Genomic DNA, 26,060 nt, shown 5'->3' on the forward strand with positions numbered 1-26,060 from the left:
CCAGCCCTGGCCCTGGTGGTGCAAAATCGCTGGAGAAGTTCACTCAGTGCAAGCTTTAAATCTTGTTCCATGCCGAGTTTGTTTCTGCTGTAAGGGTCAACTCACTTGGATGATATCCAGGGTGAGACGAGGCTTGACAATCTTTATTTCAGCATGCAAGTATAACCAGTTCTGTGAGCTCCAACAAATGTGAATAAGTTTACAAGGTGATATTTTTTTTGTCAATTTTGTAAACAAGTTCAAATGAAGTTTACCGTGTGCGTATCTGCTGTGTACTCTCATTTTTGCATGAACTCCATTTCTCTGCTGCTGGTTTCCCCTGAGTGCCTTACAAAATTTATTCTTCTAAAATCTTTACTGCCAGATCTTTCTTGTCAATGGATGACATGAAATGGCTTATCTGCAAATCTTTTGGGAATTGCCATTACTTGAAGTGCACGTTTTTATAGGTACATTAATGATGTAGAAACAGCTTTTGCCACAGTGCATGGATGAAATAGGATCTAGAACCCCCTCCTGCTTGACAGGTACTCACCCATGCCTTACTACAGCCCTTACATCTTCCTGAGTTGGTTTTAAAGGTCAGGAGCAATTGCCTCGCTGTCTCTGAGCGTGTGACCTTTGCTCAGTCACTGCCCTGTTCCTGAGGCTGCTTCAGTGGCTCCCCTGCCATTAAGGCTTGATCAGAAAAGAGCGGTTTGTGCCTTTCTTGTGGGGTTATTTTAACCCCTCAGGGCCGAGGCTGAAGCCCCGTCAGGCAGCAGCGCTGTGCAGAGCTGGAGCTGAGGGGGCACCGGGCTCCGGGCCTTAACTGATCCCGGCCCGCGGCGGGAGCCGGGCTGACAGCCGCCCGAGCTCCCGGTCCTGCCCAGCGGCTCCTGCAGCCGCAGGGAAGCTCGGCCGGCGCTGGGCGGCGCGGGGAGGGCTTGCGGGGCCCGCGGGCCCCTCGGCGGCGCTTTCCCACCCGGGAAGCGGGACCGGGTGCGCCGGAAGTGACGTGCGGAAGCGGCGCGGCGGCTCCTCCCGGCACCCGTAGCCGCTGAGGCGGTGGCGGAGCCGCCGCGCCGGCCCCGCCCCAGGAAGCGACGCGTTGGCGGCGGTGACGTCTCCGCGGCGGCCGGGGGGGTTGCAGGAGCCATGGCGGCCCCGCTCGCGGCGGCGGGCGGCGGGGGGGCGGCGGCGGCAGCGGCAGCAGCGGCGGGGAGGGGGGGCCGCGGGCCGGCGCTGCGGGAGGGGGCGCGGGTGTCGGCGCTGTGCCTGGCCTGGTACGGGCTGAGCGCCGGCGGGAACGTGGTGAACAAGCTGCTGCTCGGCAGCTTCCCGCGGCCCGTCACCGTGTCGCTGTTCCACATCCTGGGGCTGTGCGGGCTCCTGCCGCCGCTGCTGCGCGCCTGGCGGGTGCCGCCCGCCGGCCCGGCCCAGCTGCCGCCCCGCGCCTACCCCCGCTACATCCTCCCGCTCGCCTTCGGCAAGTACTTCGCCTCCGTGTCCGCGCACGTCTCGCTCTGGCGGGTCCCGGTCTCCTACGCCCACACAGGTAAGGCCCAGGGCGTGGCGGGGGGGGTGCCCGGTGGGGTGTCCCTGTGTCCGGTTGGATGTCCCAGCACCGGTTGGGCTCGTATGGGGGCCCGGTGGGGTGACCTGAAGGGCGGTGTGCGCTCATACGGGTGCCTGGTGGGATGTTCTGGGTCCAGCGTTTGCTTGTACTGGTGCCCACTGGGGCAACCTGCAACCCAGTGTGTGCTCGTACGGGTCCCCAGTGCCGTGTCCAAGTCCCCAGTGCCGTGTCTAAGTCCCCAGTACCATGTCCCCATCCACGTCCCAGTCCATGCTTGTACTGGTGTAGTGACCTGAGGCCCAGCACGTGTCCCCATGGGTGCCCAGTGCAGTGTCCCTGTAGATGCCCAGTTCAATGTCCTGTGTCCTGTTGAGTGCCCAGTGCAGTGTCCCGTCTCTCTGTAGATGCCCAGTTCCGTGTCCTGCGTCCCCGTGGGTGCCCAGTGTGGTGTCCCAGAGCACCAAGAACCAGCCCGTGTTTGTACAAGTGCCCAACGTGGTGACACCCAGTGTGGGCTTTGGTGGGACCAGACCTGACCCCCCCCTCCATCCCCAGCGCTCACCCTCTGCTGATGGTGGTTAACGGAGTCAGCCCAAGCTTTGTGTCCGCACCGACATTTTCTTTCCGTTCTCAGTCAAAGCGACGATGCCGATATGGGTGGTTCTTCTTTCGCGGATCATTATGAAGGAAAAGCAGACGACGAAGGTGCGGGCAGGTTTGCTTAGGTTTCTTCTCTTGGTGGTGGTCACGGTGTGCTCTGCTGGCTGGGGGTCAGGAAAGCTCAGCCTTTGCGATTGAAATTGGATCATGCAGATTTTACAAGCTCCTTTTGCTTTTATTGTGAATGTAAAGAAAACATGTCTAAATGTTGAGCGAGGTGATGCTCTCTCATACAGCGGAGTTATTATTGTGTGTGCTGGAGTCGCTTAATTTCCTCGTAGTGCAATACTATAAAAGTTGACCCCCTGCTTTGTTTTTTTATTCTTCCTTTCCCTTTCTTCCCCAAATCAGCGGTGTGTGTAAGCTCAGTTGAAATGACCATTCCTGGAAGATGTAAGCTACTCCTCTCTGTTCCTGTTCCAGGTGTACTTGTCCCTGATCCCCATCATAACCGGTGTCCTGTTGGCCACCGTCACGGAACTTTCCTTTGACATGTGGGGACTCATCAGTGCACTTGCTGCTACTCTGTGTTTTTCACTTCAGAACATCTTCTCAAAGAAGGTAACAGTTTTGTCGCTCAGAAGGTTGGTCAGCAGCATGATCCTTTAGCTGGACAGTATGGATTTTTCCAGTACATTTGTGGGGTTTTTTGTTTAGTTTTGCTTTTAGCTAACCTTATAGTCAAAGGAGCCCAAATTAATGGCTGGCTGGTTTGTACGCTTGTTCTCTGCAGCTCTTCCTACCTGTCAAAGTTGTTACACTGAAAACTGGGCAGAACTTAGAGTTCCTCCCGAGCCTTTTCTTTACCCCTAGGCATGGATATTTTTTTTCTGTGACAGTTCAATAGTGCTTAAATTTAACCATTCATTTGAAAGCCTTTAAGGTATCTTGCTGTATCAAATCCTCTCTGTAGTGAATGAGTTGGTGTCAACACTGGGCACTTCTTAGAATCTTAGAAACAAAGTTAAAATGTATGTCTTGAACCTATTTAGTTGCGAAATTATTTCTATGTTGTAGAGCATTTAAAATATATTACTATCTTGTTAGTACTAAGAATCAGCACTCAAGAAACTTGGTTTTCACATGGACATTTGTTTTTCTTTGGTTATCCTTATGGGAAATTCATACTATAACAGTATTTACTTATTTTCCTAATTTATCTGTTATCTAAAGCTGTAATTGTTACATGGCTGCTGAGTCTCTGCTGATAACATAGGCAATAGCTGAAGAAAGGCTGTTTAATGATGTTTTTTGTCAGGTGTTACGAGATTCCCGAATACATCATCTTCGGTTGCTGAACATACTTGGGTGCCATGCCGTGTTCTTCATGATTCCCACGTGGGTTTTAGTAGATCTTTCTTCCTTCTTAGTAGAGAACGACTTGGTAAGTGTTGTATTGGGGAAACTGTTCACTATTAAGAAAGAAAAGAGGAAAAAAAAAAAAGAAACAACAAGCACACACCACCAGCCATACCAAAAAAGTGCACTTAAGTGTTTCAGTGTAGTTCCTCATCAGCGGGGAAGGAACTGTTGTGAAATATCTGCAAATTGTTTCACCGAACAATATTAAAAAAACAAGCATAGTGTCTTTTGTGAGAATTCCCATCAGGGTTAGGAGAGGGAGCTGACTTGACAGCATAAATCTCAGGGATTAGTAGCAGGAGACAGGAACAAACACACCCAGGGTGTGTGTTACATGTATGGAGAGATGTTTTTTCAGCTGGTAGTTGTATAATGTATTTGGCTGCTTCTTTAGAGTTAAGTTGTGGATATTCTTCCTATCAAGAAGTGACTCGAGTTGTGTTTGTGTTTCTTTGCTTCTTGTCTGAAACCCGAGATATTTTTTTTTTTTGTAATCTTTATCTTTATGACAGAGCACGATGTCTCATTGGCCCTGGACCTTGATGCTGCTTATAATTAGCGGATTCTGTAATTTTGCCCAGAATGTCATTGCCTTCAGTATTCTTAACCTGATCAGCCCACTAAGTTACTCTGTCGCAAATGCCACAAAAAGAATCATGGTCATCACAGTGTCCCTTATAATGCTTCGCAATCCGGTTACGAGCACCAACGTCTTGGGCATGATGACAGCTATCCTAGGGGTCTTCTTATATAACAAGGTAAGGGCTCTGTTAGTTTATTTATTCAGGAAACTCGCTTGAAACAGTCCAGTTTTTTGTACGAGTTAACACAGCTAGCAGAACAAAAATGTAGAACGCGTGGCATAAAACTTCACTGCAGAGAAGGGCTGTGTGTCACCCAAGCGAAGTGCTTGGGTCAGGCCCAGGATCTCACAAACTTCAATTTTGATCTTAATATTTTCTCGGACAATGAAGATGGGAAATAACTTGCTCAAATCTCTTGAGAAAAAGAGCAGCTAACTGATTTGGCATGTGAGAGGAATGAGATTTTTATTAGAAGCCACTAATATTTTAAGACTAACAGGCACAGCTGGTAGTGTAATTGTAAAATTGTATGCTCTTTTTCCAGGTATGTGAATATGTTAGGTGCTATCTAAGAAAAACATCTTTCTTTCTTTCCTAGACAAAATATGATGCAAACCAAGAAGCAAAGAAGCAGCTACTTCCAGTTACAACTGCAGACCTTGTGAATTTGGACCGACATCGAAACACTCCTGAAAAGTCTCCGAACGGACTGACAGCATTTGCACAGCATGGAGACTATCAGTACGGTCGAACAAATATCTTAACAGACCACTTCCAATATAATCGGCAAAACTACCCAACTACCTACAACTTAAATCGTTTTGATATATAGAATCCTGGCAAACAGGTACAGACTGTGATATCAAAGTGTCCCCGACATTATCAGAAACTTTTAGTACATCTGTGAATGTAAAGCCATTTTCTTGTCCAGGTTTTGCAGAAGGGGAGATGCATGTGTAGGGAAAGCGGTACCGACCTTCACCTTCTGCTCAGCAGACCTTGAAACGTGAAACAGCCCAGATCTGGCACTGGAACCAAATGCGGAGTGTAGCTCTTGTACGGAGATTCTGGAGAAATGCACGTGCAAAAGTTCAGAGTAAAATATCTGCTGTCACTCCTTTTGAGAGTCTGTCAACTGATTCTTCTTTTGGCAGCTGAATTCTGGCCAGTATTTTGTTTCCACGCTGGTAACATCACCTTTAATTTGTTCTCTGATACATTTTAATGATACTTTCTTTTAATGAAACTTTCAGAAAGAAGTGAAACCAAGGCGTACTTCTGATTAGCAGGATTTGTCCATCTGAGGAGGTTTGACTTGCGTCTATCAGTTGCAGACAGGTGGACCTGAATTCATTTCAAGCAACTGCGAAACTTCATGTGGGTATTTGTGACTTTGTGCCTACGCCACCAATTTTTGATGACAAACCAGAAGCATTTCTGAAAGAGTAGACAGTAGAAAGATTGATCTCTTCCAGAAGCCTCCTCCAGGCCTAGAGAAACAGAGTTCTCTAAAATCACTGTTGTCCCAGTCACTGTAGATAACAAACAAACAGAGCTGAAGATCATAATTGTTTTCTGAATAATGCAGTCCTGTAACTTCAGACATTGCTCTTCTTGGCAATACAGAAAAAACCTTCACAAATAAAGTGTTTGGAATAATATGGGGTTTTTTTACTTGCATCACACCTATTCTTACAAAACTCTTCTGTGGCTTTAGGAATTGAAAGGTTTAAGGTGTTTTCCTCTCAGTTTTACGTATAAATTATGCTCTCTTATATGATTCATCTATTATGAATAATCATCATTCTTAATTGTTTCTTAAGTCTATCTTTTTGGCCTCTGATTGTTTATTTGTCTGGAGTTTTTTAAGTTTCTCAATTACTGGTGTTGGAGTTGCTGCGTGCATTTAGCCCGACTTCCACTTTCTGCTGAAAGAAGTTAAATTTTCTATCCTACTCTGTTCCTGCAACTCCCCCAGCTCGAACAGTAAGTTGAGAAGAAAAAAATATTTGAATCGGCAGTAAATAGATAATTTATGTTTAAAAAGAACTGATTCAGTTAGTATAAATATTTATTTCCAGACAAGTCGATTCCTGTGTGGCAGATACCGCATTTGTGCATGAAAGGAATGAAACCAGCTGAACTTGGGTTTCACTGAATCAGATTGTTACTGTTATTACTTCAGCAAACGATTTTAGGGGCCTTCTTTCCTTAACAGAAAAGCTGTTGTACAGTGACATTTTTGACAGCGTGTTACTTTTTTACTAGAGAGGTATTAGATACCAGCGACAAAATTTAGGGTGCGGTACAGAACGCTCCCTCCACTTATTTATTGCTTTAAAAATGACCATTTCCCTGATTGCGAGGTGATGATTTGGCTCCTTTCTGGATAATAAAGAACTTGGTTTTGAGTGCAAAGTCAGCCTGATCTTATTTCTTTGGCTGACCGTGGAGGTAGCTCTGTAGATTGGACAGTCCCAAAGAGGAAATGGTCCTTTGGAAACTTCAGAGATGGTTAAATACGCTGCTGATGTTTGTGAGCAGAACTTCCTTGACTCGACTGGAGTTGAATCTGTTCATGCTAGCTTAGAACTTGGGCTTTTGGTTTAGAAAATCTAAATAAATTATTCCCTATCCCTGGTTAACAAGAAAATGAGGAAAAGTATTCTTCCAGATGAAATTGCTTTTGCCTGTTCCAGTATTAAATTATGCATAATTATTTCTTTTTTAATATGGGAAAGTGCAAAATGTGTGTTTCTAAGGCTCGCTTCCCAATATTTCTGTGCTTTAACACTCGGCTTTTTCCGTCAAGAGTACGGTAGCAGGTCAGGGCTTTCTGTTGAAAATCCCGTGTCCCAAATTCCAGTCTGGGCTTGTGGCCTCACTGTGTCTCTGCAATAAAACTACCGGATTTGCAGAGCAAAAAGGACTGACCCAAAATGAGAATATTGTCCATTTGGGGCCTGGAGAGTGAATCTGTTCCCTGGAGACTGCAGGACAGTGTTTGGGCTCTTCTAGTGCAGGTCTGTGGTTGACACGGATCATTTGGTGTGGTAGAGCATGTAATTAAAACGGTTATGTGAATTGGTTTTGCTGAGTACCTGAATCTGAGTCCTTAAGCAATATTGCCCACATTCAGGTAAAGGAAGTTTCTGATTCTGTTGTAATATATATTTTTTAACTTTGGACCTCTGCGAGATTGTGTTTGGCAAGGTGAAACACTTGTTTTAACATGGTTTGTAAATTAATGACATATTTAACGATGTACATAGGTCTGTAGAAAGTATGGAAACACTGGAATAAAAAGGGCATATCTAGACAATCGTGTATAATGATCCTGTTATTAAATCCATGTGAAGGGGGTTGGTTTGCGGTTTTTTCGGTGCAGGAAGCTTTGAGAGCGCCATATGTTAGTAGCAATGGCCGCTTGTGAGAGATCAGATTAATTTGTAGCCGTGTGGGTGTCATACGTTACCGGATGGTTACGTAGACTGAAACTACGATGAGTCGGCTTCCGTAACTGGTGTTACAACACTGCTCGCTGTTGTCCTTAGAAATGTTTTGATTTCCATTGTGCATTTCTAACGTACATGTAAATACATCACAAAATTGGGAAATTCTTCCCCAAACAGTCCTGGATAGTTCTAGAAAGACCAGAGTGAAAGAAACCAATCTCTCCCCACTACGTGTGGGTTTTCTGTTGATAGCTCTGTAGAGTATTTGGTGCTCTTTGAAGATCTCTTGAAAATATTTCCCTTGCAGATTCAGTTTTAGCAGCCAGTAGTGATTAGAGCATCTTTATCACCTGGTAAAATGCTTGTGTTTTTTAAATAACTGAATGCTAAATAAAATTGAGGCAATACTTAGGTTTTGTAGGTGTACAGTGGTTTGTAAAAATAGTGTTGGTAATTTGGGGTCAACTCACGATGATTCCTGAAGCTCTTTTCTTTCTAATGTGTGTTCAAACCCACATTTTTCTGATGTAGCATCTTCCAGCAGAAGAAACTTCTGCCATGTAGCTATTTGTGGAAAAGGTGCAATATCAATAAAGGGAAAGTTTTGTTTTAGTAAGGCATCCATTTCTGAACCATGTTGTAAGCTGTTAAAAATAAATGGGCTCCACTGTGCAAAGCAGGAAGGTTCACGTTGGGATCGAAGGTGGCAGCAGGAATTCTGAAAAGTTTCTTATTTTTACGTATAAACTAAGATTTTAACTTTATCTGGTGTTGTGCGATCTATTAATTTCCAGGACTGCAGAGTGATGTAGAATCATGGTCAGAGCCTGTATTTGATTATTTTGTTTTTCATTTGTTATTTGGATACATGGAAGCATCCATCTTTCTGAGGTTTTATATTCTGTAGATAACACAATGGGGTCTTCATGGTGTGTCTTGTTGAGAATAAAAATTTCTGCCTTTTTGTGAGGATGTCTGCGAGTGTTATCTGTGTGACTGGAAATCCATTGAAATGTAATTTAATGCCTGAAACTTAAATAGAGATTACAGCTCCAGACAAGCGATACGATACTCAGGTTTGCTTTTGGCCTTTTATGGTTCTCAGGTGATCACTTCCACCTGTAGAATCAGTTTTCCTAAAATAAAGGACATCAAAATTATTTGGGCTCCACTTTCAGTTTTGATGTCTAGTTCTCATATAAATGGTCTTCAGGTGTGGTGGGTTTTTTTGAACTGTGTAAGTAGAGGCAGTCAAGCCATTTCTGCCATGCCTAGTACCTCTTGTGTGAAGCTGATCGCATCAGGACTTTGCTTTTGAAGGAAGGTTTTCCTAAATCCAGCAGGTAGGTAAGTATGATGTCATTTTAATCCCACTTGGAAAAATAACGGAGTATCGGGTGCAAAAGGAAAGTTAAGGTAAGAACCAGAAGCAAATTGAACATTCCTAAGTTGGACTCAAAGATCCTTGTGGGTCCCTTCCAACTCAGGGCATTCTATGATTCTGATATTTAGTTTTAACTGCATGATGAAGTGACTTAAAGAAAGCGACAGTGTTGAAATGATATCCCTGCTTAGCATCTGCACTTTCATTCCTTAACAGTTGTATTTTAGCTTCAGTTCGCTCTCTACTGAGCATCCCGTACGTCTGTGTTCCTTCCCATTTTACTCCTTGCTCTATGTAGCTCAAGGGCCGCCGCGATGGATTGTCACCCCAAGGTGAAGCAGATGTTAAATGGCACGTTTTAACGCTCCATTCATTTCTGGCGACTGAACTGCAGCATGGACGTGGTGTCTTGAAAGCAGATGAACTGTGCGCTTCTGGTGGGGGGGGGGTGAGGTACTCGGAGAGCTGAGCTGAGAAGACGAGGCCTCACACGCCGCAGCCCCGAAGCAGCTTCTCCGAGGCCGGCAAAGGCGATGTGTGTGCAAGGACGGGCCGCGCTGGCTCCTGCGGCACTGGCAGAGCGGCCTGAGGCGCTGGCCTGGCCCAGGGCCTGTCCCCGGTCCCGGTGTCGGTCCCGCTCCCTGCCGGGCCCGGTTCTCCCCTCAGGGCGCTGAGGGCGGGAAGGTGGGGAGAGAAACGGCCGCGCGCGCCGCGCGCCGTCTCCATAGCGACCGGGCCGTAAAGCGCGGCTGCGCGTGCCGCCTGGGCTCTCGCGGCACTTCCGGCCGGTGCGGCCTAGCGGCGGCGGCGCCCCCGTTGTCCCGCAGCCATGGAGATGCTGCTGCCGCCCGACGGTGAGCGCGGCCCCGCCGGGCCGGGGAGGGGCCGGGAGGGCACGGGGGGGAGCGGGGACGCGGCGGCGGGGCCGGCGGGGGCTTGACGGCGCTGCCTCCCCCACAGACCAGGAGCTGCGGAATGTCATCGACAAGCTGGCGCAGTTCGTGGCGCGGAACGGGCCCGAGTTCGAGAAGATGACGATGGAGAAGCAGAAGGAGAACCCCAAATTCTCCTTCCTCTTCGGGGGCGAGTTCTATGGCTACTACAAGTACAAGCTGGCCCTGGAGCAGCAGCAGCGTGAGTGGGGCCCGCGGGTTGTGCGGGTCCCGGGGCCGCGCCGGGCGCTGCCCCCCCCGGCCGCCGGTTCGCGGCCCCGCTCGGCCCCGGCTGCCGGAGCCGGGTTGCTCCGTCCTGGCCTCGCTCTGCCCAGCCAGGACCGGTTTGCAGCCTCGTCCTGCCCTCTGAGCCCCGCCCGCGGCTCTTCACGCCCCCCTCACCTCCCCGGCGGCGGGTTTGGAGCTCGGCCGGGCTGCGGGGCCGGGACACCGAGCTCAGCACCTCAAGAACACGGTGGTCCAGCCCCGCAGCTCCGGAGGCTGGTCCTGGCACACAGGATCACAGACTGTCAGGGATTGGAAGGGACCTCGAAAGCTCATCCAGTCCAATCCCCCGCCAGAGCAGGAACACCCAGATGAGATTACACAGGCAGGTTTGAATGTCTCTAGAGAAGGACACTCCGCAACCTCCCTGAGCAGCCTGTTCCAGTGCTCTGTGTTGCCATCACTCCTCTCAAAGTGCACAGGGAGCTGCTGACACTCCTCTTGTGCACCATCCAGCCAGGGTTTCCTTTTGCGTTAAGCAATAACAAAGAGCAAGGGTCTGTTTTTGAACCAGTGTGATTTTTGTGTGCAGGCTGGTGGTAGCAGATTTCTTTGGGGTTTACTGTAAAATTGTATTTTGTCCGATAGTGTTGTGCAAGCAAAGTCAAGATATCGAAGCTACCGCCCAGATCCAGCCGCTGCCACAACCGTCGCTCCCCCCAGCTGCGCCTCTCCCAGCTCCGCAGGGCACCCCGTCCGTGGAGGAGCTGATCCAGCAGAGTCAGTGGAACCTGCAGCAGCAGGAGCAGCATCTCCTCGCTATGAGACAGGTTGGTTTAAGATAAGCCAGTGGCTGTAAAAATAAGGAGTGAAGGGGGAAGAGGAGGGTTTCCTTCTGACTGGCAGTGACAGCGTGTGTTGGTGAGGACAGGGAATATTTGCTTATTTTTGTTCTGTGGCAGCTGCCGTCATCTCCAGAGAACAGATGTATCTGATGTGCTGGCAAGATTGACCTTTGATTAAAACAGTTTATTTACTATATGAAAAACCTTATTGGTTTGCAGAGTGGAATAAATTGTGACTGCTTTAATCTTTGGTTAATGCTGCAGGTTGTTGGGATCCACAAGACATTCCTGCTTGTAGTATTTTAAAGTGGAATCTGATTAGGGGTGGAAAGGAACTTCATGCTTTGAGCTAGTTGGTTTTCATAGGCAAAATTTTGCTGTTAAAGCTACTAGGAACCAAACTGAGGAGTTCCTGGAGGAAAGCAGAATGCCGAGATTATGTTCTATACATTTAGGAGTTTTCTGCAATTATTTTTTCTCACAATGGTGAGATTTTAGAGGTGGAAATGAACTGGACTTTTTCTGAAGAATGAGAAGAGTCTTCTCAAATAAAACAGATAACTGAAACGTTATATGTGGTCACATTGCTTGTAAACCGTCTTGGTCTTCAAGATAGCTACTTACGGCCAAGAGGACAGAGATACAGCAGCTTAGTTCTTTAAAATAATATTGGATGTAATAGGATTATCTTTTTTTCTTCTTTTTTCAGGAACAAGTCACATCAGCAGTAGCCCTTGCAATTGAGCAACAAATGCAAAAAGTTTTGGAGGAAACCCAGTTAGACATGAATGAATTTGACAACTTGTTGCAGCCGATAATTGACACTTGTACGAAAGATGCAATCTCAGTAAGTGATCTACATCTGAACAGTTATTTGGTGCTGTTGTGGATTAAGTATAATTAGAATTTTGAGATTGTTTGTATAGTCAAGAGCAGCTTTATCGTTGTGTTGTGTGGTGGGTAAGATGATGGCTGCTACTTGAAATCTTGCCTTCTTGCAGATATTTTGGAATTCCGGGAAACCCATGTGATGTGAACACATCAGACTAACTTAAAATATTTTAAATTTGCTTTTCTAAGGCTGGCAAGAACTGGATGTTTAGCAATGCAAAGTCTCCTGCGCACTGTGAGCTGATGGCTGGGCACCTGCGGAATCGCATCACAGCGGAAGGAGCTCACTTCGAGCTCCGCTTACATCTCATCTACTTAATCAATGATGTTTTGCATCACTGGTAAGAATTAAATTGTGGGTTTCAGTTTGATGTTTTGATTAATTTGATGAAGTCTGTCTCCACTAGATGCATTGTTAATTTGACTAGTTAGTTTTTAACATATTATTTCTGGCAGTTGTCTTAAGATGTCCACAGCTGGCACAAAGTTCTAGTGCTTTAATAATCAAATTCAGCTTTTACTTACTTTGTGTGTTTTTTCTCCAGTCAAGAATTTACAGTACAAATGTAAAGAAGGGAACTCTTTTATGAATCCACTACTTTTAGTGCAGTGGAAGTTGGGAGAAATTGAATATTACAATGTTCTTAGTGTTAGAGAGAAAGGCAGTAACTCTTCCCATTCCTTTTCTGAAGCCAGCGGAAGCAGGCGCGAGATCTTCTGGCTGCTTTACAGAAGGTGGTTGTGCCTATTTATTGTACGAGTTTTCTGGCAGTGGAGGAGGATAAGCAACAGAAAATTGCCAGAGTGAGTATCTGGGTTTGGTTTAACTCTCCACTTCGCTTTGTTAAGTTAGTGCCAGGCAAATTCACGAATACGGGGATGCAAGAGGACCACTGAGATTCTTCTAGTGTGATTGTCCTCATAAAGTCAATGTAAATAAAATCACATGCAGGATGTGCTTTAATTCATGTTTAAACTAGAACTTACAAATACCTAGGCTTTAATGAAAAGTTATCGTAATGATGAATGGTGGTTCAAAGACAAGTGCCGAAATCCGAGGTCTTTTCACAAAGCTAGAGCCATGAAAATGCTGTGCCTCCGTTTTTCTTTTGTTGTTCGTAATTTCTAAAAACCTTTCATTCTTGAATTTATGCAGCTGCTTCAACTATGGGAGAAAAATGGGTACTTTGATGAGTCAATTATTCAGCAGTTACAGAGCCCGGCTCTTGGACTTGGCCAGTACCAGGTTAGCCACAAAAGTAACAGTTTTCTGATTAAATATTTTGAAAACAAATATAGGAAATGTTTTCCTTTTTTTTGGAAAGTAAATATTAAATCCTGCCCTTGAAGTTGTTTACAAGGTATTACGAAAAATAATGTAAAACATAACCTTGTTATTTCAAATGTTCAATAGTCTGGTTGCTGATACGATCCCAGAAAGTCCATTTGCATTTTTAACTGCTACAGTTTTGTACATATTTGACAGTGTGTTCTCTTTTGTGGAAATGATGTTTGGTAAAACAGAAACTAAAGAAACTGTAGCTTTAAATTGTATACAGAAAGCATAAAAATGATTGTGGCAGCAGGAACTATTCATTTTTAGCATGAATAATGAATGCTGTTGATTTTAGCTATATTTGGAAGCAAGGCATTAATAGAGACAGTAGGTTTCAGCTTGCAGAGAATATTTTGGAAATCTTCAGAGCTTCCCAGTGTGACTGGTTCCTTGGCAGCAGGTTATCCATGTTCTCCTGCTTTTCTTGGGAGGGAGTGCAGAGCAATATCAGAGACTGTGAATAAGCAGATCGGATAACTGCTCTAGGTAGGGTGGTAACTTGTTCTTCTTAATTTCTCTCATTTGATCAGGCAAATTTGATCACTGAATACGCAACGGTAGTCCAGCCTGTACAAGTAGCCTTCCAACAGCAGATGCAGAACCTGAAAACTCAACACGAAGAGTTCGTGAACAGTCTGACACAGCAGCAGCAGCAACAGATCCAAATCCCCCCGCTGGAGAACGAGGTGAAATCAACCCCCCCGCCTCAGGCGCCCACCGCAGCACCCACCTCGGCCCCACCGTCTGCTCCCGTCACACAAGCAGGTGCTGACCTGGCCTGGGACCTGGGCAGAAATCGGGGGGTGGTGGCATTGTGAGATTTGGGGTTTTTTTTCCTCCTTTTTCAGTAGTGAGGTGCTGTGCTGGTTTGGTTCAGGCAAAAGCCTGAAGCTGGAGACTTGTAGCTGGTGTCGTCTGATGCTTGAATATAAAAAGAACCAAAGAGACAAATGTTAAAAGGATGAGGAATCCTCTCTCCGAGTAATAGATTTCTGCAGGATGTTTACACATCCAACAAAATCCCGATGGAGCCTGCTGGAGGTGTGCAGGTGTTTTATTAACTACGTGTGACCTGGATGCTCATAACAGTCTCCCGTTTGTTCCAGATGATGGTAAATCTCAGCTGCCTCTGGCTGGTTCTACAGAATATGACACAACAGGGTCTGGAGTGCAGGACCCTGCCTCTGGTGGACCACGCGGCCCTGGATCTCACGATCAGATTCCTCCAAATAAACCACCCTGGTTTGAGCAACCTCACCCTGTTGCACCGTGGGGTCAACAACAGGTGAGAACCACAATTCCGCAACAAGATGTAGAGGGAGGTGCAGTTCAGAATAACCATCTTCGTTGTGGAAGTGCGGTGAAAAGCTGGGAAAGTTGAAAATCCAGATTCACATGCTGAGCTTACTCATTCTGAGCCCAGTTAAAGGCAAAGTATAAATTGCATTTTGGTTTGTCAGCCATCACACGTTCCCTGTGAACAAGCAGAAGTACCACAGAGCTGTTTGGTTGAGGAACAGTTTGCTCTTTTCCTGTCTTTTCCCTGAAGCTACAGTTGTTCAGACTTCGGAAGGTTCTTTCACTTGCACATATTGCCTACAGGCTGTACTTGCTTTAAAAGGCAGGTTGTTTTTATTGCATTCTTTATTTTTTAGCCTAATGACCAGGTTTCTTCACCACTAGGGACCACCTCATTGTCCTCCGTGGAATAACAACCATGAAGGAATGTGGAATGAACAGAGAGATCAAGGTTGGAATAATCAGCGCGAGACACCTTGGAACAACCAGCCCGATCCTTCTTGGAACAACCAGTTTGAAGCACCATGGAACAACCAGCACGAACAACCTCCATGGGGTGGGGGTCAGAGGGAACCTCCATTTCGAATGCAACGGCCACCTCACTTCAGAGGCCCATTTCCTCCACATCAGCAACATCCCCAATTCAACCAGCCCCCGCATCCGCATAATTTCAACCGCTTTCCACCTCGCTTCATGCAGGATGATTTTCCACCTCGCCATCCCTTTGAAAGGCCTCCTTATCCTCATCGTTTTGATTACCCCCAGGGGGATTTTCCTCAAGGTAAAGTGTGCACCAGGCCAGGTTTTCTTATGTCGCGATGCTGATTGCCATTACAAAATTATTTAGTTTGTTCTTGGTGGACTGTCGTGGGTTTCCCGAGAAACGTTGAGTTTGGGGGTTTGGGAAGCCACTGCTAACAATGCAGTAGGAAACACATTGTGGAGTTGGAGTCTTCCTTGCTTTTTGAGTCTTCCTTCCCTAATAGATGCAGACAACCAGAAATCAAGGATCCTGTTGTCTCGAGAGCAGCTGCTCTGGCCAGGGAGGGAGATGCACTGCAGGATATTCCCAAACAGGGACCCGTAGCCAGCCTCTGGTTCTGCAGTTTTGTTGCTTTTCTGGATCCACAAGGCTCTGGGTGCCAAGAGTGTATTTTCGGATAAACGCACTAATTGAAGCACATCTCTCTGATCGCTTTCCTTTCTCTATAGCTAAATAAAATGTTTTAACCTTCCCGTTCTGCAGAAATTGGACCTCCTCATCATCACCCTGGTCACAGATTGCCTCATCCTGGAATCAGCGAGCATCCTCCCTGGGGAGGGCCACAGCACCCTGATTTTGGGCCTCCCCCGCACGGATTTAACGGGCAGCCCCCCCACATGCGGCGCCAAGGGCCCCCACACATGAATCATGACGATCCCAGTCTGGTGCCAAACGTTCCCTACTTTGATCTTCCTGCTGGACTGATGGCTCCGCTCGTAAAAGTAAGTGCTGACTTCAAAGTCCTGACTAGTAGGATTAAAAGATCAAAATCCCCTGCACAATATGAGGGACAGTTTAACGTGGACATTTATAATTTCAAATCTTTCCATCCAGCAACCGTCAGCCAAAGTTGTTGTAGGGCATACGTGGGCAGGAGTGGGGGGAGAAGGCAGTGAAAATGGTGACGTTTTCAAGCGTTATGTCCTGGTGAAAGCCATGTGAGCTCATAGATGAGCACACCCCAGCTTTTGCCAGGCTTCCATCCGGCCACTGAGGCGGGTAGATGAGATCTGCGTTTAATCTACCTGGTGATCCCGTTAATGTTGCAATGTGTATAGCGCTGGCTTTTCTCATAAAACTCAAAATGGTAGCGATAGCACAGGAAAGCATTGGGTCACCTGCAGGATCCTTATTTCTGGTCCATTTTTTAATCCCATACTGAAATGTGAGGTCTCTACGCAGTTAAATCTCTATTTCTCTCTTCAGGTAGCCACCCCATGACACGAATGTAATTTGTTTTGTTTCCGGCAGCTTGAAGATCATGAGTATAAACCTTTAGATCCTAAAGATATACGTCTTCCACCCCCAATGCCCCCCAGTGAGAGACTCCTGGCTGCGGTTGAGGCATTTTATAGTCCACCATCTCATGACAGGCCTAGAAACAGGTAAGAGTAGGTATAGCGAATAATCTGGTAAGGAAAATGCCCTGAGAAGCTGTCTCAAACCACCAAGTGCCTCCCTCTTCCTTCGCCTGTGTTCTTCTAATGCTGAAATTATGCTCTTGTTGTACTGTAAACTGCACACGGTTTGATCTTACACTGAGATTTGTGAGACATCTTTGCCCAGGCCCTTTGTTCCCTACAAAATCTAGTGGAAATCCTGAATGTCTCCAGTAATCAAAGTAGGATGTTACAGATGTCGGTTCTGTGTGTGGTTGATTTATTGCAGTGAAGGCTGGGAGCAGAATGGACTGTACGAATTCTTCAGAGCTAAAATGCGAGCGAGGCGGAGGAAAGGTCAGGAGAAGAGAAACAGGTGAGAGATCCTATCTGCTGCTGCCTGATGCGTGCTGTTTGTTTGGAAGGTGCTGGGAATACCTGGGGCTAAATGCAGAGGGATGTTCAGCAACACGCTGATGGAATCACTGAGTTTCAACCTGCTGGAATTTCTGTCTAATCTGCAGAAAATAGTTTTTGCCACACTCAAGTTTTCACTGGATTGTCTGCAGAAATACAGGGCTTGCGTGTAATTTGAATTTGATCAGAAGTATATTTGCATTACTTATGCTTCTCCCAGGGGTTTCACTGGAGTTTCTCTGCCTTTATCTGTACAGTGGCCCTTCCCGGTCTCGCAGTCGGTCTAAAAGCCGAGGTCGCTCATCCTCCCGCTCCAATTCACGATCTTCAAAATCATCTGGCTCCTATTCGAGGTCACGATCTCGCTCTTGCTCTCGATCACGATCCTATTCACGCTCTCAGTCCAGGTAAAACACAGGCAGCTGAATCTCAGGAACTGGGGGAGTGGAAAAAAAATCCACCCTGGGGGTTGAATGAGGAACCCTGGGTGTTGCTTTGGGAACTCGTGTGTCTGATCTCGCGTGCTCTCCCTTTGCAGAAGCCGGAGCAGGTCCCGCTCCTCTCACAGCCGCTCGCGGTCGCGATCACGATCGAGATCCAAATCGTACTCCCCGGGAAGGCGGCGCCGGTCCCAGTCTCGCAGCCCCACTCCTCCGTAAGCTTTTCTTTGGTTATTCCTCTTTCTACCTGGGTTGTTTGGAAAAGTACCAACAAAGGTGCTTTCTCATGCGTTGGATATATTAAGTATTTCAGTGAACAGTAGCAAAGAAGGTGGCAAGCAGATTTAGAAAGGATTTATATGCTAGATGTGCTTAGAGAGAGAATATTACTCTATTGTGGCCGCTTTTTGTTATAACAAAACCCTGTGTAACTTCAAAGACCTCCTGTGCCTGCCGAGGAATCCTCTGAGTAATCTCTGTGGTAGGAAGACCGTAGTGTTTGATTTCCTTTGTACTGAGAAGCAGGTAGGGTGTTCCTGGCCCCTTTCAAACTCCATAGCCTAACAGCTTGATAAAAGAATAGTTCAGTAGAGTGGATGGGCTTGTATGGGGTGTTAATGTTTAATAGAATATAAATAACATTACATTGTGTCAGAACAGGATCACTTGTTCTTAATTTGTTCTTTTTATTTCCTTAGTTCTTCTGCTGGTTTGGGCTCCAGTTCTGGGCCTCCTATACCAGAATCAAGACTTGGAGAAGAAAATAAAGGCCATCAAATGCTGGTGAAAATGGGTAAGGTGCTGTTCTGGAATCTTACACAAGCCAGGAAACTAAATTGGGGACCCAACTCTTGGATACAATGAATTAAAGCATGTTCATAAGTAATTATCCCTTGGTATTCCGAGTGCAGCAATAGGATATTTGGAGACATAAGTATATAGAACATGGAGCAGTGCGGCAGTCACCTTTCTGGGAAGGATGTGGAAGATGGGGACGTGAGTTTGGCATCAACAGAAGTTCCTTCCCCGGGGTATTTCACCTCCACCTGCTTAAAAGTTTTTAGGGCTAGAGCTGATGTTTGTCAGCTTGCAGAATCTGTCCATTTAATGCTGTTGAAATAAACGGGACGGTTCATACGTTGTTTCAGGCTGGCTGTTACCATCCTGCTGTATCAAATTGACGCTTTCTTCGGTTGTTTCCAAAATGTCTATGTTTGTCTTCAGAATTCTAGTAATAAAAAAAATAGTTGCAGGATTACAATGTTGGGTCCTTTCTGCAGGATGGAGCGGATCTGGTGGATTGGGAGCCAAGGAACAAGGCATTCAGGATCCGATTAAAGGAGGGGATATCCGAGACAAATGGGATCAATACAAAGGAGTGGGAGTTGCATTAGATGACCCTTACGAAAACTACCGAAGAAATAAAAGTTACTCATTTATCGCACGCATGAAGGCCAGAGAAGAATGTAAGTGAATGTTTCTAAGCAATTTAAACAACTTTGTAGACTTGACAGTGATTTTGTGCTATTTACTGTAGACTGTAAACCCAAATCAAAATATTAGTTACTCTTAATGCTTTCTAACTTAATGGATACAATAAAAAAAACAGGTAAGTAGACATATACTCTGATCACTTAGCATCTTCTCAGGGGTTGTGTTATATTCTCATTTCTGAAACATTAATTAATTGGCCTGTTCTGTGTAAGCCACTTCTTGGCTGCAATCCCGAGAGCCCATGTCCCAGAATGTTCCCCCCTCCGAAACAGGAGCGATCCCAAGGAAGGGTTCAGAAAAGTGGAGGTGCTGCTCAGGACATGAACACAATTATCCAAATGATACTTTTTTTTTGCAGAGAGTCTGTGTTAAGTAGACCAATCGCACTTGCCAATGACTAAAAGGAAAAAAATTGGCATGCTAATGAAAAGTCACTTCTGCCTATGGCTGCAGTAGGTCTATGTAATTAAATGGGTTCAAATAAAGCCCAAAAGGAAAAGTTCCTTATGAATAGAGCCCTCATTCCATGAAACATTTCAGCCAGCTTAGGTAACTGCAGAATGTGTAAGAACTCTTTTCCTTATTGTTTCAGTGAAGCGTGAAACGCAAGACCCTCCACCACCCGAATAAGACTCTCTGAAGAAAGATGTCTTGCATCTTCTACAAAACATTAAACTTGTATAAATCCGGATTAGAGTCTGGAGGAAGTGACAAATGAATTACTTTTAAAACTATGGTGAAAAATGGAAAGCTAGGACATGTACTTCAACACTTGTCGTTTAGTGTTTAAAAAGGCCAGTTGTAACTATGACATGTCTAGCAAGTTTAAGAATTTCCATTTATTTTGCAAAATTTTTTAATTAGTTACCCATTTTATACTAGACTGAAACCCCAGCCAAGCTCTCCCTGGTGTAGGACTGTGCCTCATTCATTCCTGTGGAATACAGACGTTATCTGATCCGGTTGTGTGTTCTCTAGTTCCATAATATATGTTTATTTCTCTCAAAAGGTTAATTCTATTTGAAGTGGAGGGGTGCTGCCTTGGGATCAAGTCACACTGATGCTGAGCAGTGTATCCTAATGTCTAAATGGGGAATGAAGCATCTAGTTCCAGTACAGGTGACCTACGAGCGCTGTGCGAGCTCGTTAGGACCCATCCTAACGAGCCAACCTAACGCCCCTCCACACCAGCTGCTGCAGCCCCAACTCTGCTCACAACAGGAGGGGTCACTGGCGTAGCTTTTCCAGCGCTCTGAGGGATGTTCAATGCTTTGTAACGGAAGACATTCTTTAAGCTTTTTATATTTTTGTATATACCCTTTAATAAAAGCTAATTAGTTCACTAGAAGAGAATCCATTTTCTCTGCATTGCAAGTTTCTAATGATGAAACGTTCTTGGAAACTTCCTTTAATCTAAATGAGAAGAAAAAAAAAACCCTTTTGTAACTGTTTCCAGAGCCCACCTGAAAGATGTGAGGCCCCTACACTGCACTTCCAGTCCTGAGGTCCGCGTGGTGGGCACCTCTGAGTCCTTTGTATCGCAGAAACCCTCCTAAAACCATTCAGTTCATATGGTGAAATCTCAGTTTGTTCTAGATCTACTGTAGTTGTGGAACTGTAACTGTCTGTGATCGGCATACACCACCTGTATGTTACCAAATTGTGAATTTTATTGTTTTGCCTTCCAATAAACACTTTTTTTAAAATAAAAATAAAGCAGCGACTCGTACTTCAGAGTAAATGGATTCCAGTAGGATGGCTGTAAGCTTCCTTGTATTGAATTTATTGAACTGATCTTTGTGTGTGTTTGGTTTTGTAGTAATCTGACAAAGCTCGTTATACATAAACACTGCTTAAATATGGCAATAAGTCAGGATATGGTATTTTCTACTGGGATCATATTCCTGGGGTGCTGTAGTACAGACTTTCACGTCTGCCATGATCACAGATCACACGATCTACATGCTAAACGTACATACCGTGATGACCTACGCCCTCCTTGGAGAGAAAAGTGGTTTCTTGGTTTCTTTTTTGCTGAACACTTGACATAATCTGACTAAAGGTTCCTGCCTACCCTTGTATCATGTACATGAGTAAAAAATTCAGCTATAGGAACATAAATTTATATAACAAGATACGTAGCAGTTAGTACAAATCCTTCCAGTACATAGTTTATAACTTTTTATCTGTACAATTTGGAAGAGTTTCTTGTTCCACCTTGAGATCTGTAAATATAAAATTTACTTAAAATTCAAATAATCAAACCAGTTTTTCCTCCTGTGCTTTCTGAATTTCTTCACGTGCTTGCGCAATTGTTAAAGGTGGGGATTTGTGATTCTTGATGTACTGAAAAAAAAAAGTCAATATACAAATATCTATCATGTAGATAAGTACTTTTTAGTATTTAATAAATCATAAATCTTCATGTCAAGATACCTGCACTTTTCTGTACCAGCAACAGAACCCGATCCTTCTATTGCAGCATTAGGAAGCTCCTCACTCGTTTGAGGACAGCTAAAGGGCCCAGCAGAAACCTCCATCTTTCCAAACTGGGGCCTCCAGTAATACTTTGGTCTTTTTTTTTTTACTCTATACCTGACATGTTATGGGCCTAAGCAACAACATATTCTTCTATGAAATAATTTATTCAATGATATTATGGACTTTATAACTATTATGACTAATGAATAATACACAAAGAAAATCAGTTTGCTGCAAATACTGGAAGGAATTTATCCTTCCTCACTCTAGGCTGCTGTCTCTATCATAAATACCTCCTTGGCCTCTTCCAGGGTGTGGTAGTGGAATTTCTCTTTCTCTAGCGACTCCACAACGGATAAGTGAAGGTGATGAATGTTGTCAACAAACTGCTGAGTCAACATCAAGTGCTGCTTCAACATGGCGTTTAAAACGAGCACTGCCGGGCTGTACGCTGTCAGGGCTGCAAGAACGGAGGGGAAACACGTTAGGGACAGGTTACAATCAGACGGGAACGGCTGAGCAGTCTAAGCAGGGCTTAGACACATAACGTAGAGTAAAACTGAAGAGTAAGAAAGATTTTTCAGTACCTTCTACTGCATCCATGCTGATGACGTGACTGGCAATAGGCACGGGGTCGACGTAGCTGTTCCCTACAGGTAGGTCAAGCACCGCGGCTGGGGTTGCTGTGGAGAGGATAAATGTGGAATTACGGGGTTGGGAGGGTGGAAAGGTTTAGGGCTAGAACTGGGTTCAACTTCAGCAGCCTCCTGGGACACCGGTTGCCACAAAACCACTGTAGAGTCCTACAGAGAATCCTGACGGCCAAAAAAAAAAAACCAACCCAACAAAACACCGCTAAAAAAGTTGCATGACCTCCACCATTTCTTTATGCTTAGTTTACAACACGTGCCATGTAGAAGGCAATTTTTCTAACCTTAGAGTAAAAATAAAGGCTTTTGTACCTGAAGGAGGCGACTGTTTTCAAGCACACTCCAATTTCTATCTTTTTCCTTGAGTGTGGTGAGAAGTGGCTCTTGCCACTTTTTCCTTTAAGTAACGAGAAGCAGGGAAGGAGCTTCCCCTCTAGAAAGAGTTAAAGGTCATGTCTGCCTTTGTACATGGGGCTCTAGTGCTTTCCCAAAAAATAAATACAGGGCAAAAATAAGAACTCTACGATGAGCAATCACATTAGCAACAATACAATAGTATTGTTTAAAATAGCAAAGCTACAATAAAAATGTTGAGTTTTTTTAATGTCAGCATGGGAAGCTAGTACTGAACCCAAGAACTCTACCAATGCTGACACATAAAATATAAAAATAGTCTGGATAGGGCAATATCTTGTGAACTCACTCTTTGCCCAGCAATAGGCGAATGGCAAATCCACCGTCTGAACCGCAGTTTCTTTGACAGTTACTCTGTGCACCCAGTGACGCTGTTTTCTGGTAAGTAAAGGTGACGCTGCTGAAGACGGGTGTTCTCCGGAATACGTGCAGCTCTCGGAATGCTGCCCTGATGTTTGTGATACACATTCCCTGTCTGCCGTAGACTGAGACCTTTCAAAGTCTTCAGAATATTCTGAATTAATGGTTCTCTCATCATGATCAAGATCACCCTGTTTGCGTCTTGGGAAATCTGCAGAAACTCCACTTAAGTGCTCAGAGATTTCAGCTTCAGTCACAGTTTTTTCAACATCCCCTTCAGAAGCGTCATTCACACCAGTTGCTGCACTTCTCATTTTAAGAGAAGCTTGGTCCTTTTCACCCAGGAATGAACCTTTTTTTGAACTTCTGTTTGATTCTTGACTAATTTGAATGTCTGTCTCCTGTAAAACAAAACAGCTGTGTGTTAGGAGAACCAACAAAATATAACCCAGACTATGCCTCCACCTGTTCTGCATATCACTGAGAGTAGATCATTAGGAAATAAAAACATTGCATTTCTATGTTACCTTACAACCTGTGCAGTGCTGTTATATTTAGTAAGGAAACACAGACATTAAAAAAATAATTTGGTCAGGTTTCAGTAGACTGTAATAATCCTGATCTCACCCTTAGAGCTGGTGAGCTCAGAGTATAAGTATTTATTTTCGAATATCCACCCTCCACCAAACAGGCAGAATGGAAACATGCGCTACTAGGGAATTTCTACTTACTTTCTGCTTTAATTCCGCTGCCTCACTGGTGATATTTGGTGCCAAATCATCAAGGCTCAGGATATTCAGTCTGAAGTCTGCAATCAAATGACATATTGTCAGGAGAATTTGCATGAAAATTACAGTACACTTTCCCTTAAGAGAGAAAAGTCAAAAAAATAAATCAGTACTACATTAAAATAAGAAAAATTAATAGCAGTCAATCTCTCTAAACCCTTGATTTAGCAGTTTCCTCCTTTGCCTGTGGATCTGCAAACCCAAGTTCAAGACGTTCCTGGTGCCCCACGTTTGCACTTGTTCTCATGTTTGCACTTGTTCTCACTCAGACCCGTTAGTACCTTGTCCCACTGATCCATGAAAACTATTCTAAATGCTGTAATTGTTTTGAAACCATAATTAAGCATCGCCCAGGGAAGCATAATTAAACCGAACCCATTAAATGAAAAGACAAGAAAAATACAAATATATTACACTAGAAAAAAAGAAATAGATCAACATAATTCCTTTGCTGAAGCCTCCGTTTATGTAAAATTACACTACTGAATCCTTTCCAAGTGAGTATTTGCCCATTAGTAAATTTATCAGTAGAGTATTAGTGCAATTCATGCCAAGTCTACTGAGGCGATATTTTAGAAAACTTACCATTTGAGCTGCTGCTGATTGAATCTTCTCCGCCAGCTGCTTTTGAAAACAATTCATCTAATGATTTTATTTCACTTCTGTCACTTTGAAGTGACACTTGGCTTTGCTTGGTGTTGCCTGTTCCAGGCAGAGTCATCTTTACAGTATTGTCTTTGATGGAAGACAATGGTGACTCAGAGCTCATTTTATGTTGTACTGACAGGTTGCCACTGGCTGGTGCAGGTGTTGGGGAATTAACTCTACCCAAACCACTTTTCTCTGAGTCTTTGCTATGAACCAAAGATGTTTTAGATACCTCTGCCAGGGAAACTTCTTTATGGGATGGAGGAGGCATTCCTGACAAAACTGGAGTCTTACTCTTCTGAAGGACATAGAAAAGATATTTTATATGTTACTTCATTTATTATCTGTAGATCACTAAAAAAGAACACAAATTACAATGGGTAAAAAAAGAGTAGTTTTAAAATGTGAATTGAAGCTAAATCATATCACGAGCAAGACACAAATGCAAAATTAAAATTTAGTTTCTGGTTTTATCTAAATAAAAGCAATTTAACGATTTAACACAATCTTGTAAAAGTGTAAATAAAAAAACATAATCCAGCAAAGTCTGTATTTACCTTTCTACCCCATTTAGAATCACTTACAACAACCCTCCAATTGTCATTGCTGCTGGAAAACTCCAAAGAGCTCTCCATCAATTCTCTCATGTCCTCTTTGCCACTATCCAAATGAAGGTGCTGTTTAACCATAACATTCTTTTCAGGGTTTTGGATGTTTTCCTCTTCCTTCAAACCGGCATTACTGAGGGTTTTATTTCCACTGGTGGCAGCAGAATTCTTCAGGTATTTCTTGCCCCTTGCACTGTGTTCACGACTGGCAGTGGATGAGGACGACTCTTCATCCAAAGGCTTCTGGCCCAAATTAGTGTTCTGCAGTTCCGTCTGCTTCTTTCGGTTCATGATTCTGCTTTCCAGCTGTGCCACTTTCCTCAGCGCTGAGCTCGACCGCGCATGAGAACCGCTGCCCGGGGTGCTGTGTGCTCCGCGCCCGCTCGCTGCCCACACAGCGCTCCCCGACACCTGGCACCACTGGCTGCCACGCACATTCTCGTTGCGCACCTTCAGAAACCTGCTGCTGTAGAAAGGAGCGCTTCCAGTTTTCTCGAGCCCCGTGTCACCCACCGGCCGGTCTCCACCGGGGCGGGGAAGGCCGCTGAGCCCGGCGGTGATGGTTCTGCGGGGAGCATCGCTGTGTCCCTGCCGAGAAGAGGATGCAAAGAGCCCTCAGCGGCGGAGGCAGGCGGCCGGTTCAGCTCCCCGCACTCCCCACGGCCCTGCCCTCGGCCCCGCCTGTGCCGGGCCGCCTCCTCCCACACGCGGCTGAAGCACCGGCCCGGGGCCTGCGGGTGCCCAGGTACAGCCCGGGGGCCGGGACGGGAGCTGACGCCTCACCTGACCTCCGCCCGCGGGCGCCATCTGCGCCCGAGCGATCGCAGCCACCCCGGACGGAACGCCCTGAGACGGCGGCGACGACAGCTCCCTCAAGCCGAGGCAGGAGAGATCGGCGCCGCGCCGTATCCCAGACACCGCGACTCTCCAACATCCCGCCCCCTCATTGGCTCCCGCGCAGATCCTTGGGCGTAACCAGCCAATCCCAAGAAACTATACTGCTGCCGTCACGTGAGCGCGCCGACTACAAGCCCCAGCATGCATCTCGCCGCGCGGGCACGTGGCGGCGATGCTCCTCCCTCGGGGG

At 45.4% G+C, this 26,060-nt stretch overlaps 3 protein-coding genes across 5 annotated transcripts; 2 read left to right on the forward strand and 1 right to left on the reverse strand.

Annotated features, from left to right (window-relative positions):
* Nucleotides 1-1,137: 1,137 nt before the first annotated feature.
* SLC35E1 (solute carrier family 35 member E1) lies at nt 1,138-8,535 on the forward strand. Its single transcript, XM_065652809.1, has 6 exons — nt 1,138-1,537; nt 2,193-2,263; nt 2,642-2,779; nt 3,477-3,602; nt 4,093-4,338; nt 4,763-8,535. Exons 1-6 carry the CDS (start codon nt 1,138-1,140, stop codon nt 4,994-4,996), a joined length of 1,215 nt encoding a protein of 404 aa, XP_065508881.1. The 3' UTR covers nt 4,997-8,535.
* Nucleotides 8,536-9,770: 1,235 nt separating this feature from the next.
* On the forward strand, nt 9,771-21,366 carry CHERP (calcium homeostasis endoplasmic reticulum protein). Of its 2 annotated transcripts, none has more exons than XM_065652325.1 (18): nt 9,771-9,857; nt 9,964-10,137; nt 10,809-10,990; nt 11,715-11,852; nt 12,086-12,237; nt 12,589-12,700; nt 13,053-13,142; nt 13,763-13,997; nt 14,339-14,517; nt 14,916-15,312; nt 15,778-16,016; nt 16,546-16,679; nt 16,963-17,049; nt 17,348-17,497; nt 17,629-17,745; nt 18,229-18,323; nt 18,811-18,996; nt 19,617-21,366. In XM_065652325.1, the coding sequence occupies exons 1-18, from the start codon at nt 9,833-9,835 to the stop codon at nt 19,652-19,654; spliced, it is 2,730 nt and encodes a 909-aa protein (XP_065508397.1). In that variant the 5' UTR covers nt 9,771-9,832; the 3' UTR covers nt 19,655-21,366. The 2 variants fall into 2 exon arrangements, with proteins under 2 accessions (XP_065508397.1, XP_065508398.1); XM_065652326.1 differs by having other exon boundaries at nt 20,034-21,366.
* On the reverse strand, nt 16,335-25,873 carry C27H19orf44 (chromosome 27 C19orf44 homolog). Of its 2 annotated transcripts, none has more exons than XM_065652328.1 (8): nt 25,757-25,873; nt 24,923-25,561; nt 24,303-24,663; nt 23,661-23,737; nt 22,859-23,330; nt 22,093-22,188; nt 21,799-21,965; nt 16,335-18,758 (listed from the first exon to the last, which is right to left on the reverse strand). In XM_065652328.1, the coding sequence occupies exons 1-8, from the start codon at nt 25,778-25,780 to the stop codon at nt 18,687-18,689; spliced, it is 1,908 nt and encodes a 635-aa protein (XP_065508400.1). In that variant the 5' UTR covers nt 25,781-25,873; the 3' UTR covers nt 16,335-18,686. The 2 variants fall into 2 exon arrangements, with proteins under 2 accessions (XP_065508400.1, XP_065508399.1); XM_065652327.1 differs by lacking the exon at nt 16,335-18,758 and adding an exon at nt 19,147-21,370.
* Nucleotides 25,874-26,060: the final 187 nt, after the last annotated feature.

The sequence above is a fragment of the Caloenas nicobarica genome, chromosome 27 (genome assembly GCF_036013445.1).
Source record: "Caloenas nicobarica isolate bCalNic1 chromosome 27, bCalNic1.hap1, whole genome shotgun sequence".
In the NCBI taxonomy this organism is placed as follows: domain Eukaryota; kingdom Metazoa; phylum Chordata; class Aves; order Columbiformes; family Columbidae; genus Caloenas; species Caloenas nicobarica.